Source organism: Urocitellus parryii, chromosome 2, assembly GCF_045843805.1.
Source record: "Urocitellus parryii isolate mUroPar1 chromosome 2, mUroPar1.hap1, whole genome shotgun sequence".
NCBI classification, from domain to species: Eukaryota; Metazoa; Chordata; class Mammalia; order Rodentia; family Sciuridae; genus Urocitellus; species Urocitellus parryii.
In genome coordinates, this window is record NC_135532.1 from 15,016,529 (window position 1) to 15,031,183 (window position 14,655).

At 40.3% G+C, this 14,655-nt stretch overlaps 1 protein-coding gene across 2 annotated transcripts in view; it reads left to right on the top strand.

Moving 5' to 3' along the window:
• Positions 1-14,655, top strand: part of Abcc4 (ATP binding cassette subfamily C member 4 (PEL blood group)) — a 230,178-nt gene that overhangs the window by 110,299 nt on the left and 105,224 nt on the right. For both annotated transcript variants that reach the window (XM_026399756.2, XM_026399766.2), the window contains one exon: positions 315-461. In XM_026399756.2, the coding sequence (XP_026255541.2) occupies positions 315-461 (147 nt within the window). The remainder of the gene's footprint in view (positions 1-314; positions 462-14,655) is intronic.

The following is a 14,655-nucleotide window of genomic DNA, read 5'->3' on the forward strand; positions in this document are numbered from 1 at the left end:
TGCCTACTTTTTAAGATTATTTTTGTTAACTCTCAGTTTCTAACAGAACATGTAATTGAATTAGATAAGCCTAGAGTGAAATTATAGTTTGCACTTCTCTTTTTCTCCATGTAGTTTCCATTCAATAAGAAGAAAATGAACCCCTTCAATTCTTTTTTGTCAGTGCATCTTGTAAATACATTATATTTCTGTAAAGTCCAGATGCTTTTTGGAATGAATTACGTACTATCCTTATAGATCACCCGATCTGGTTTAGCATTATGGAAGAAAATGCAAGGGTCCTGTGTTCTCTGAGTGATGTTTCTTTATTTCAGGTTTAACTGTATCCACCGTCCTTTTTGGCATAGCAAGATCTCTGTTGGTATTCTACGTCCTCGTTAATTCTTCGCAAACTTTGCACAACAAAATGTTTGAGTCAATCCTGAAAGCTCCGGTATTGTTCTTTGATAGAAATCCAATAGGTAAGTCAGACACCACATTGCTCAGTGAATACGTCCTGTTAACACATTGATGATCTGGTGACATTTCAGTCCCTGAAAGTGGAGGCAATCCTGGAAGAAAATCACTGTGCCTGTTGATTCCTTTTCAGCCTCACTGATATTTTTCTCCCACCACAGAAAATAATATCGGGAGCATACAGTCTTATTTTAAGTTGTGTGTGTGTAACAATGAATGAATGTTTACGTTGCAGAATGTTTTAGGAATAAGTTTGTCATGTGGCATACGTGCAATGTGTTTAAATGGAGTTGGACAGTTGCTAAAACTGTGGACACACCTTGGCCTCGCCCCCCCCTTGGGGAGGATTGTCTCTGGAGGAACACTCTGAATGCGAGACTGCGTGCCTCTTCCTCAGGAGGCTTGTCCATTTCTGGAACCCCTGGGCTCTATAGACCCTGAGGATGAGGTTTACCCAAAGTAGTAATGAGTTAACTAAAACCCAAGATTGCTGGGTGTGGTGGTACACTCCTGTCATCCCAGCAGCTAGGGAGGCTGAGGCAGAAGGATCATCAGTTCAAAGCCAGCCTCAGCAAGGTCTTAAGCAACTTAGGGAGACCCTGTCTCAAAATAAAAAATAAAAAAGGCCTTGGGATGTGGCTCAGTACTTAAGTGCCCTTGGGTTTGATTCCCAGTAATAAAAGAAAAACAAAAACACCCCAAGATTGGTAAAATGTAAACAGCCCTCGGTCAAAGCTTTTAATTCTGTATGTTAAAAAAAAAAAAAAAACCCAAAACCTTCCTTTCCTTTGTTAGATGTTGCTGTTGCCGTCACCTGTAACTGTTTGTGGTTTTGAAATCACTTTGGTTGCACAATGGGGATTTGTGGTACCTGCCATGGAGATCCTCAGTAGTTAGTTTTTCCACATTAGTGTACCTGGTAGTTTCCAAGTGGTAAATGTCTCTGCCCTGTGACCCTGTCATGCTCCGACCCGGGGGCCTTGCTTCTGAAGTAGCCTCCTTGACCCAGGTTTCTGGGTTAGTCATGGCCATAGATCCGCACACTGGCTAGTTGGGTGCATTTGTGGTGAGGCCCACAATGGCTTTGTTTATGCAGATGACAGTTGCCAGGGAGTAGGTCTGGAAGGAGCACGGGAGAAGCTTTGGCATGGCCATTGACAGCTGAGTGACTAAGACCAAGTCCCATAGTTCCTGTTGTACAGAAAATCTCAAAGCAGGGTGTAGTGGGTGACAGTGTGGCCCCTGGAGCCAACTGTCTGGGTTCAATCTTGGTACTAGTTTCTAATCCTAATAGCTGGTTATAGTTACATTGACACTCACAAGCTAGTTACTCAGTCTCTCTGCATGTCTTGTGTTCCCATCTGTGAAACTGGGATAGTATGCATACCAACCTTACTGAAGTCCTGTGAGAATTCAGCAGGCTAATCCTTCCCTGGTGCTTGAAGCCAAACTGCACCCCATGGTGGCCAGTGAAGGCTGGCAACAGTGACAGTGTCCTGGACTTCAGGTTCCTTTCCTGTGGGATGGAGATGCCAGTTCCTGCCCTTTCTGTCTTATGCCGTCTTGTAAGAATGAAAAGCATCTTGTGTAGATTTATTCAGAAAATATCGTTTCATCCAGGCACTGTGTGAAGTGCAAAGAATTGTGAACTGCAGAGACCACACAAATAACTTGGTGCAGTTGTGGCTGTAATTAGGAAGTGACTGGCGGCTTCTGTACCGTAGGCCCTTAAGGGTGCTCCCTGTTCCCACTTAACTTGAGAACTGCAGACTTAGCACCTTCAGGGCCACCACCTGTCGTTTTCATGGGCCTCTGAATACACCTGAATGCAGTTAAGGAGGCCCTTCATTTTCAAGACCCACAGACTTCTCCTCGTGATGGTTTCTTCATTAATCAGGGATTTGGGGCCTAGCTGACCAGCTGAGTGACTGAATCTTGGAGGTCACCAATCTTACAATAGCAGCTCATAAGCATTCATCTTCTCCGCCCTCATACCCATGAGCAGGATTTTATCCCTTCAGTGAAATCAGGAGCCCAGATAAATACTCTGAAGACACGCCTGGTTTGCCCAAAATGTTTGGAAGTCATATATTATTTACTTTTCAAGTGGTGGATTTAAAACAAAAATTTAAAGACTTGTTTAGATTTAAATTTTTATTTAGATAATTTTTTGCACTTTTTACAATGGTGAAAGATATACCACAGCTATCCATTATGCCCCATAGTTTATGTTGCCTATTTATGAACTGTAATGGTTATCTAACAATATACTTAAGTAATTGCTCTGTAAGGTAGCAAGGCAAGCATGCCCTCTTCTTCAGTGCTATTCAGTGTATATGCTAAATGTACAGACTCCTTCCCCCAAACCCACCCATAATGTCATTCCTCCTGAATTACAGGAGTGTGTTTTCTGAGAAGGTGAGGAAGGAAGTATACTTTTTTTTGTATGTTTGGTTCTGGGGATGGAACCCAGCACCTTGTGTATGCAAGGCAAGCACTCTACCAACTGAGATATATCCCCAGCCCAGAAGCATACCTTTTTACTTCCTGATGTTTAGTTCTTTAGAGCATGCTCAGTAAGAGTATGAGCTCCGAGCAGCAAGGACTTTTGCCAGCAGGTAATGGCCAGTAAGCTAGACAGAGGAGGAGACTGGGGAAGAAACTCCATCCTGGGGTTGCTCCATCCCAGCGTGCACCTGAGGTCTGGCCAGAGTCTCCTTTCATTTCCATCTGTAGTTCCCACCCAGGGACCCTGCTCTGGCAGGTACAAGTGTCTTCTTCATTGGTTCACGAGTGCTCCAGCCTCGATGTGCTGTTTCTCTTAGCATACTGCCTTCCCAGACCCTCATCCCTGTTGCTAGTCATCAGGGGACTCAAGTCTTTATACTTAATACCCACCTTCACGGAAGCTGCTAGAAATACTGACTGCCAGGCCAACATCCCAAGTCCACTTACTTGGGTTTGTGGAGAAGAGCAAGGCAAACCTGGACGCACATGTTTCTTTTTCATCATGAAGTTCTGACCACACTTCCCCATTCCAGATGGTCGGCTACCAACCAGGGCGCCCGTCTCCAGTCTTCAGACTTTAGGTTACTGCTCTCTGTTTTTAACCCAGGCATGGGTGCATGATGATTTATCAGGTCCTAATTTGTGTAATATGGTTCCTTACTGTCTTACTCATCTTTGATAACCTGATAAATCTTAAGCCCTTGGGGTAAAATTTGAACCAAAGCAGTGTATAACCTTCAAATGGTCAGAGCCAGATTTTTCCCCTCCACTTCTCTTCTGTTTCCTGTCTTCCTTCTCACTCATCTCGATTTTTATCTGCTCTTCCTGGATGTATCTTGGCATTGGTATCATGTCTGTTAAAGACCCTCACATTTTCTGCCTTGCCCAGGCTTCCTCAGCATTTCAGTGGTGACTTGAATTGAATAGTGCATTTGCAGATGTCATCTGCCTCCGCTGCCACTCCCCCCTTGAAATTTGTCTTCAATCCTAGCTCCAGTCTATTTTCATCAGATTGTACTAACCGTTTAATTGGCCAATCCACGCCAATCAAACAGTAAGTCTTTCAGAAATTAAGAGCCCATTTCTCTTTTAAATGTAAATCAGGTTTTCCTTGCTGGGACAGAATCTATGCAGCTTTTGACATCTGGCACAAGAGGGCAGCATGATCTGCAGGATTTCAGATAGAGCATGTAAAAGCAGACATAGCAAAACACGGTTTGATTTTAAAGCTATCTTGGAAATTCCATTTTTGTAGCTTAGGTCTTTGGTACCTTGATATGTATTGACAGGGAATTTTAAAAGTATCTTCAGTGTATATTTGGAACATTAAAGAAATATAAACAACATTGTCCAGAAATACCTACCATTTCAAATGAAAGATGCAGATTTCCTAATTAACCCTCTCTGGACCAGAAATTGGAATAGACAGCCACTGACTTTTCATCTGGATATATTTGAATTCCTAAAGGGTACATACTGGTGCTCACACAACCTGCTTCTTTCTTCTTCTGAAACTTAAGTTTAGGGAGAAAATTAAACAGTTTCTTGAGTTTTCCCTGAGTCACGTGAAACGTTTCCTTCTGATGGGCCCCTCCAATCTCTCCCTTATTTTGGAAACCAGATGAGTGGCTAACTGTCCTCTTGTCCCTTTCCTGATTATGGTGACATAGTGTGTGGCTGAGTGCATTGATTCTAGTAGATTCCAGATAAATATTTATTTGCTTTCAATTTGTTATTTTGGCTTTAGGAAACTGAGCTACTGATGTTGGTAGATGTATTAGTTTATTCTCTCAAGGGAAGTACAAAGTTAATCCTGGATTACAGCCGGTGTGTTCATCACACAGTGGATTTTTCTGCAGTGTTGTGTGTGTGTGTGTGCTCCCTTATGCATTTTACAGGGTTAAAAATATATATATTTTTCTCTTTATGGATGAAGTTAAAACTAAAACCTTAGAAAAAGAAACACGCTGACATCTCTGCTGGTCTTTTATTCTCCTGGTGGAAGGTGCTTGTGGTCATGGAGGTGTGGGGCCTGCATGGTACTCTGGATTTGAAGACCCTCTTCTATCCTCCCTAATCAAAAATCTAGAGTTGCGCCATTGTTTAAGATTTCCAGCTTGATCAGCTGGGAAGTGAGGCTCCGTAGACGACTCCACAAACATATCAGATGTCCTGAATGAGGATGTGTGTTTCAGAGGGGCTGGGGCAGGAGGGTGGAAGCGGTGGGAATGTGGCTGTTTCCCCAACCTGGAAGGGGACCCCTCACTTCCACTGCAGGCTGCTGGATAGCTCTTGGAGAAGTGAAGAGTGAACGAAAGCAACAGGACGAGCTTTTTGTACTCTCAGAAGGGCTGTGTTGCTGTACTGCTTCTAAAATCAATTGTCAACCTAGGGCTTCCTTGCCAGGAGGAAAAAAAGAGTCATCAATAGGGAAGGGACATAATTGCGGGGATGCCTGTCTGTCTGTTTATTCAGTTCAAATGACCACTGGAGTTAGTGCTAAATGCATATTTTAACACGTATAATATTTCAGCACTGTCAAAATTACCCTGACAATAACAGGCCTGTTAAATTATAGCTCTATAAGTTCGGAGGGAAAATGGCAGTGCTTAGCCTGCGTTAATCTGTGCCTGTTCACACAAGCGCGGCTGCGGAGCAGGTAGCGTGTTTAAACAAGAAATACTGGTCTTAAAACCTCTGATTTATGGTAGGTGTTGTTTTGACACAGCATCATCCAGACGATTTACAAGGCAGGGCTTCGTGTTAGAATCTCTCCCGTGTCGTCATTCTTCACGACATAAATATTCAGCAGTGATGCCGTGAAAATTGGTAATATGCCCATTCATGCCAAATCACTCGCCGTGTTTCCTTTCAAGTGAGATCTGTTGTGGATATGGTGAAAAGAAACTATGTTTTTTTTTTTTTTTCCTTTCCCCTTCCTTGAGAGCAGATGAGCTGTAAGAAATTGAGAATAAGAATAACAACTGTCCTGACAGCCTGTGTGTTTTATTCTGGCCCCAGTCCTACTGGCTTCCCCCCCACCCCCCTGGCTTGGTGCTCTTTGTAAAGTGCATATTTATATGTACATTAGTTGGTTTAAGAGGCTCTTTCTGTTCAAAGGAAGAAGTTAGTCATCATCAGAAAAGCTTTGTGGCAGAACAAAAACACACATTTCCCCTTTCATTTTTCCTTGTTAATAATAACAAATGCGAGTCACTATAAAGGGAGCTACACAAAAGATTGCATCAATCATAATGGTTCTCAATAGCCACATAAATATTATTTTTTCAGGTTTGAATGAAACAGCTAATGGTTTGAAGTAGGTGTGGTAATTAAATCCTGTCTAGTTGTCACACATTAAAAATAATGTTTTTTCACATAACAATGGTTATATGTACTTAAACTCTTATCTGGGGTGATATTAAGTGATATTTTATGGGAGTTCCTCATTTACTGCTAATAGTATGATAAAAAGCCTTTGTTACAAGTTTAAATAGTTACATAGTTACATGTATTTGATTGCTATTGTTATTTTGTCAATAATCTCTATAAATGTGATTATTATTGCACTTGTTGGCAGCTGGTGAATACTGCACTGTTTTAGTGTACATTTTAAAGCTTCTAGAATGTTCTGATCTCTCTTTAATCATGTTTCTTCTCTGTAATATATTGTACATGGAAATACTGGCAACTTAGTAACAGGAAGCACTGAGTTTGTGTTTGTCCCATTAAAAATATTAAAATGGTAAGAGTTAGCAAACTGGCATCTCCTTCAAGATGGGGATCATGTAATATTTCATGAAATTTTAAGGTCCACATTTTGCTTTATGGTTTTGCTTTATTTTCTAATAGTTCATAGAATATATTAAATGATTCATCTAAGATTTCATTCCCACACCCTTTATTACAAATATTATTTATTTTGCCATAAGAACCTGGAAAGAAAAACAACATTGAGACAGTGACATTGTATTTCATATTTAGTTTAAAATATTTTATCAAACTTTGATAGTACTTAACAAAATCATAGTAAAATGTTTCTCAAAATTTTGGTTACATTACCATGTTAGGTAGTAGGTGTGTCCTGCCTGAATCTTGTACTAACTGCCCTCTCAATCTAAGTCCTCCACTTCACTCTAACATTGCAGCTGTGACGTTGCCGCTGACTAGATCTGAGGTTCTGTTGGTTGGTGTTGGCTTGTCGTGGATGTTAGCTAAATTAGGCCTTAGAGTCCCTGTGTCTGGCTGAGGACCTGGGTATTAACGCTATGAGATGAGTGATGGATAGCGATTAGGTGTTCTCATTTCGAAGGTTTCCCCCTACCCCTAGTTCATAATTTCTACTCTTGGTGACCCTCAGAAATGCTCTAGGGTAACTTTATGAAATAGTGCTTTTGTGCAATCATTTCAAGAGAAAATGAAGCCTTTTTCTGGACCCCCTTCAACATGTATAAATTTTATTGATAAGTATACCACTGAGAATGTGATAGGACTAAGCATAGTGTTCTCATGGGATGTGGAAGTTGGTGGGGATTTGCTGGATTTAAATTCCATTGTTTTGCTATAAGGGTTAAGTGATTGACCTTGAAGCTCTGACATCATGTGACATCATGGATGGAGCTTTAACTTTCATTTGTAACTGGAGTTTTCATATCCTAATGTTTCATCCTTGTCCCCTTTATTATAAACATTTATTTTGCCGTAAAGACAATGGGGAAAAGAAATCTGAGTATTTATGACTTTGAGTCTGTGACATTTTGTTTCACATAAACTTTACAATTTTTGTTCTGATCCCAGTAGGCTATCAGAATTACAGTTGTACCATGATGCCGGTAAGTATGTATGTGCTGTTGGTGGCTTCACTGGCCTCGTGCCCCCTGCAGTCTTGGAGCTTGTCTGTATTGCTGAGTCTCTGGGACCCAGGATTGGACATATCTTAGCTGATGAGCAAACATTGTTGGTGGAATGGAACTAGGAAGTTTCCAAGGTATATTTGCATCTCTCCCAGCCACACCCACAAAGAACAATAAAACTTTCCAGTCTTTAAATAAAATTCAAGCCTTGTTGTCTTGCAGTTGGTGTTTATGTTAGATCGAATTCTTCTCTATCATTGCTTTTCAAAAGTACGATTTATAATCGAGTATTTCTGGTAGTTTCCAGTATGTGATGGCACAGAACCTATGTGGGTTCTTGGGAAGCTGTACTTCACCAGAGTAGACACCACATGGATGTGGTTTCTCCTGTTCTTTATCAGTCAAGGAGATGAGCCTGACAAATGCCCAATAAATTTCCCTGGGCTTCTGATGTTCACTGGAGAGGACCTTCAGCACTGCTGTGAGTTAACAGATTCGGGTATCATAGTTTCGCCATATAAACGGTGTGTTCCTGAGGAGTAGAGAGGCGCAATTCTCCATTTTGAAGCTGTGATTGGCGGGGAGTTGGAGGCAGGTTGAGCTGTCAAGCTGTTCCAGTTCTCATAGGGACATAGCTCTGTGATTGTTAAGCCAGCTGTTCTGTGGTTTCTCACAGGTGGACTTTTGTGTGTGTGTGTGTGTGTGTGTGTGTGTGTGTGTGTTAGGAGGCATTTGTTGGTCATCCAGTTGTCCTCTGTGATCTGAGACTTGTCACAGAAAGTCCTGTCTGCAAAGGCATTTGCAAACTTAATGCACAGGCAACAGATTATTTCCAACACATTACCCTGTTCCATTGTTCTGTGACTGCATACGGAAAAGGCATTGGTTAAAACTTCAGTGCAGCAGGAGACATCTGTGTACGTGGAACACACACACTTACAAACGCAGTCCAGTGGTATGTGTCCTAATCCATCACATCAGTGATTGACCTTGATTTCATAAAAATTTCCAAAAACCATTCTCCTGGTACTTCAAGGCAAATTTGTTTTCAAACTGAAATCGCACCAGTGGGAGTGCGAGAGGAGTTTAAGGAAAACAGAAGTCAGTGATTCTTCAGACCACAGTCTCTAAGCTTACAGAAAACCCAGCACAGTATTCAACCAGATTCTTCAGTGCATCCAGATGCTTTCATTGGGGAACATCTGGATGCTGCAGCTCACCTCAGGAATCTCGGCAGGAGCTTCCATCTTCACCTTTTCTTTTATTTTTTAATGATTTAAAAATATTTTTCTTTTTGGTTCTAGGGCTTGAACCTAGAGGCACGTTACTACTGAGGTACATCCTCATCCCTTTTTTTTTATTATGAGATAAGTCTTGCGGAGCTGTAGAGGCTGGCCTCAAACTTGGTATCCTCCATCCTCAGCCTCCCAGGTCACTGGGATTACAGTCATGCACCACTACACCCAGCCCAGTGTCACGTTTTCTGAGGACCTACATGCACTTTGGGCTTCTAGAAGTCTTGAATGGCTATAGAACATAAGCAACAATGTTTTCTCTATAAATAATGTTATGGTAACATTGACCAGGTTCCATTGCGTATTCTCATTCTTGGTAACTAGGATTAATTTTGAGAGATTTACTCATCATTTAAGTAAAAGCCCTTCAATATTTGGAATAAGCTTCAAAGTACATTTTGAGTGGAAGTTTATCAAAATATTGTGGTAGTATGTTTTAGGTATCACAAAATCAAGTTCTCTGTTATGAAAATACTTTCCTTTCATTTCTTTTCCCTATTTGCATTCTAATAGATTGTATCACTTGGTGACTGTTTCAACCTCTTGAACACCTGGAAAGTTTGTTTTAAACTTGTTCTGGTGTTTAGAAATCTTTAGCCAGACATTATTCCAAATGCAATCACACTCATCACTGTCGGGAAATCCTGCCTGCTGGTCTGCTATTGGTAAAGTGGTGCCTGGTGTAGCTTGTTGTGAGCACAGCCTTGGAAATCCGTATATCTGCCCTGGTGGATTTGCAGCCCGAGTGCTTGATTTTGGGATGTTAAGTCCATAGTTAGTAAATGACTTCTCTCTGAACTTCAAGTGCAAGCTTATAGAAGAGTTCTTTTGATTCAGTGATTGGTCTCCTTTCCCATGGGGTTTGGTTGAAGCATACAATACAGTATAGATTTTGAGGGTGTGGTAAGAACCACAGTGTACCCAGTTCTTTTTGTTCTACACAAAGATATTTGCAAATATACCACAGTGTAAGCTGATTCGTCCTTAGATCTATTTCTCACACATATATAATTCCACAAACAGGGATTAGGAGCAGTGCTTTATAACATAGTTAGCACCATGGATTAATTTTGTTGTTGTTGCCTTTCAATACTCTAAGAAGGAAATAGTTGCTATCTCATAAGTAGTCATTGTTTTAAAATTAAAAATTTTTTTTTCTCACCTATAGGCATCAGAATGGCCTGGGTTCATAAAATTTATTCCCTTTGAAGGAACTATAAAGTTATCTTCTTTTTCTCTTTGGAGAATCAAATGATAGTGATAGCTTAAAAATTTATCTCATGCTAACATAAATCTTCTCTATGTTCTCTTTATTACTTAGCATAAAAGTGAAAGGTAGAAGTGTTCTTTATTATTGTTGTGAATTTTGGCTTTTTTTGTACTGGAGATTGAACCCAAGGGCGCTTTAGCACTGAGCCACATCCTCATCTCCACCTTTTATATATATATTTAAAGTTTGTCTATGGATCTTTATTTTATTTATTTTTATGTGGTGCTGAGAATCGAACCCAGCGCCTCACACATGCTAGGCAAGTGCTCTACCACTGAGCTACAATCCCAGCCCCCTAGCCCTTTATTGTTCTGAGGCAGGATCTTACTAAGTTGCTGAGGGCCTGGCTAAACTGTCAAGGCTGTCCTGGAACTTGTGATTCTCCTGCCTCAGCCTCCTGAGCTGCTGGGATCACAGGTGTGCCCCACCATGTGCGGCTGGTACCAACTTTTAAAAGTTGGTCTGAACACAGTCCTGTAAATGAAGGGAAAATTCACACATATTTCAGGATGATGAAAATTTACTGGAGAATTGTTCTTCCTTGACTTCGAGATTAGCTAAATAGTTGTTGATGTAAAGAGCCAGAGTAATAAAAGGCAACACCTGTGTGATCCAGTCAGAAGCAGGTTATTTTGCAATCATGAGCTGCTGCTCATTAAGGAATTGTCTTTATACCACGTGAGGGACTTAGCTCATGATCTAGAGAATTTCAAAAATTGTGTGGATACCACATTTTCTAACCATTCCTCCTTCACACACCATGGTAGAGTTTAAAGCTGAACTGACTTTGCCTTTCCCCTCCTCTTTATCATGGTGACTGAGCATTCTAGATGAGATCAGGGTTTGAAATTTTACATTGCAAAAGGAGTACCTTGTAATTTTTGGATTAACTTTGGATTATTTTTTTTCCCTAATGTTTGATTGGATGTTAGATGAGAGAGAGCCTTGGTTGTCATTTGTGATCTTGATTGAAACAATTATCTGAAGAAGTGTTGATGTGTGTGTGTGTGTGTGTGTGTGTGTGTGTGTGTGTGCGCGTGTGTGTATATGAGAGAGAGAGAGAGAGAGAGACAGAGAGAGACAGAGAGAGACAGAGACAGACTGACTGACTTCTTTTTAGAGTGTCAAACCACACAATATGTTTTGTATTATTGCTTTCCATCAAAGAAGTGTGGAATTTAAAGTTTGTAAATTAGCCAGCAATAAGGTGACCTTTGACTTCACCCACCAGCAGATGGGATGGTTTTTCTTTATTTCCTAATGGTGGTTTTGAACCACCCTGTAGTTTGGGATCCTTGGTACTTTGTGGTGAAGAACATGACTTTGGAATTGGCCTGCCTCATTGTGAATCCCTGGCAGCCTGCACAGCCTTGCCAAGTTGCTTTCAACCTTATCTGTGCCATGAGATGAGAATTAAGAGAACTTACATACACACTCGGTTTAAGACAATGCAAGGCACATACTTAACATTGATATCTCATGTTTAACGTGATGAAATTTTAGGTTCATATAAATTTATAAATTCCAAATTAATATGCTAGTTTTGATAAGAGTTGGGGAGGGGTGTGTGTGTGTGTGTGTGTGTGTGTTTTCCTAGTCTTCAGGAAAAATAGAGAAATGACCAAAACTTACAAGCCACCAAATAAAATCTATAGTATATTTTTTTTGTTGTTGTTGTTGTTTGTTTTTCTTTGCTTGTTTTGTTTTTGTTTTCAATGGGGCTTAACTTCATTCCAGAGTTCATTTTAAATTTAATTTGGTTTTACAATGAGAGCTCAATTTTGCATGTAAGTACCAAACATCTGGTTTACTTTTTGTTTGAAAATGATACGGCTGAAGTTCAGTACAGAAGTCTATTGTGTAATTAAGGAAAGACAGTTTGAAATTTTATAAATTAAGTTCTATTTAAACGGAATGTTGGAGTCATTCCAGGGAAACGAACATCCTTCCCGGGAGGAGGAGAAATTTACTATTTTTTAAAGAATCCGACAACGGGTCAGCTGCAGAGACATCACGTGTTCACCTTTTTCAAAAAGCGTGAAAAATGGCAAATTTCACGAGTGAAAGTGAAAGTTGACCTCAGGCAGTATTAGATTGTTGAGCCTTCAAATTTTATTCATGGGATGTTTTTAGAGACATTCTGTGGTGTGTTCACTCCACAATTCTGGGCAGTCCCTCTGCATTTCTCAGATGGCCATCCTGATACTTCATGTGCAAAAATATGGCTCAAGTGGCCAGGGAGGAAGATGAGATTTCTGATTGGTTCTTAGAAACTGTAGATTACCCTTTTCAAACATTTAAAGGAATAATAAATCAAACAGGATGAATGAAACTCTTCCAGGTGTATTATCCTATTAGCCTCAATAAACCAACAATTTAGATGCTGTAAATTACTGACTGGTTATCATAGCCTGGGGATATGTCAAGGACTATAGTTTTGGGTGGAGAGACCTCAGTGAAGAGACTGCTTGCTGATTTACCAGCAGTCTTTACTACGTAGGGAGCCCCTAACTCGTCCTGAATCTTGGGATTCAACTTCGGTAATGTCAGAGGGGCCTTCTACTCGGAAACTTAATGATTCTGTCATTTTGTGGAGCTTATTTAGAAATAGTTTAATAAAAGCCTAAGAAACCCAAAAGTAGGCTGTTTGAAAGAATGTCAGGATGTTGATATTTGTTTCCCCACCCTCTCTAATGTTTTGGGGGTCTGTTCTGTGACAGAGATTTCGTCTCTTGGCAGTTTATAATCTAGTTCTCCATCACATGGAAGCTCAGCCAGAAGCATGATGGATTTGGACGGTTTCCCTGTGTCTTGACACTCTGGAGCAACCACATTAATTTATTTGACAATTTAAACTTACCCGAATTCTGTCAATTCATTGTCTCATTTCATCTGTAGTAGCAACAAAGCAGCAAGCATCCTGCCCTCATCTCTGTGCCTCTGAGCACCGTGGAGCCCTGCTCTTCTCTGTCTTCTTTAGGTCCTCTGGCTGTTGTCCGGGTAGGTTTGAGTGAGATACAATGCCTGTAATTGAAAATTAAAAGAACAAGATTGCTGAAAATCATCAAGTCAGAGTGCAGATTATAACTCAGCATTTATTAAGCATCTCCATATGCCAGTGTGCTGGGAATCTTGCATAAGGCAACCAGATACTGTATTCCGAATTCTCTACGGTCATTTCCTGAAGACATGCCATGCATTCTTACGCTGTTGTGATATTTTGCACTAAATAACACTTCACCTCTTCAGGTAAAGCTTAAATTTGTTTAGTGTAGTGTTTTTTTTTTTTTTTTTTTTAAATGATGGTAGATATCACATTAATCAGAAGTATTTTCAAGAATTTAGAAAACTTCTATGACCTCGACAATTTACACGTTCAAAGGTTTTGTAGTGTGGTCCTAATGGTTGTGTATCTGTGTGTGTGAGAGTGTGTGTGTTTTTTAAAGAGAGAGGGAGAGAGGGGGAGAGAGAGAGAATTTTAATATTTATTTACTTTTTTAGTTCTCGGCGGACACAACATCTTTGTTGGTATGTGGTGCTGAGGATCCAACCCGGGCCACACGCGTGCCAGGCTAGCATGCTACCGCTTGAGCCACATCCCCAGCCCTGTGTGTTTTGAAGTACAAATTCTAACTTGAATTACAATGTGGAAGTGAGGAAAAATGTTTTCATTTTTCTGGTCTACGCTTTCCTCATTCTGTTCATTCAGGTTTTACATGAAATTTCTTGTTTTATCAATTTTCAGAAGGATTCAGTATTTGAAAATGAGTTGGTTCCAAAGTGGGAGAAAAAAACCCACATCTTTGTAGGAAAGCCTTCCGTTTCTGAAAGCCGATGATCACTTGGCCTCTTCTCTTGGCCCTCTGCTGTCTAGAGACTTTTGTGAGCGCATTGTCATGACTTATTAAAGTTTTTGTGATTTTTATGACTGATAATTTATTAGGAAAATGTTGGCTCTGAAATTTATAGTATTTAATATTACTGGAGATGATGTTGAATAGTGAGCTCTAGTCATTCACGTCCTTCCTGGGAGTGAAGATAATGCAGCACTTGGAATGAACTGTGTGTGTGTGTGTGTGTGTGTGTGTGTGTGTGTGTGTGTGTGAGAGTGCAGTGCTGTTAACTCTTCCAAGATGTCTGTTGACATAGTCCTGAACTCTGCATATACCATCCTTTCCTATACACATGCCTATGATAAGTTTAATTTACATATTAGGTACAATAAGAGATTAACAACAACTCATAATGAAATAAGACAATGAAAACATCCTGT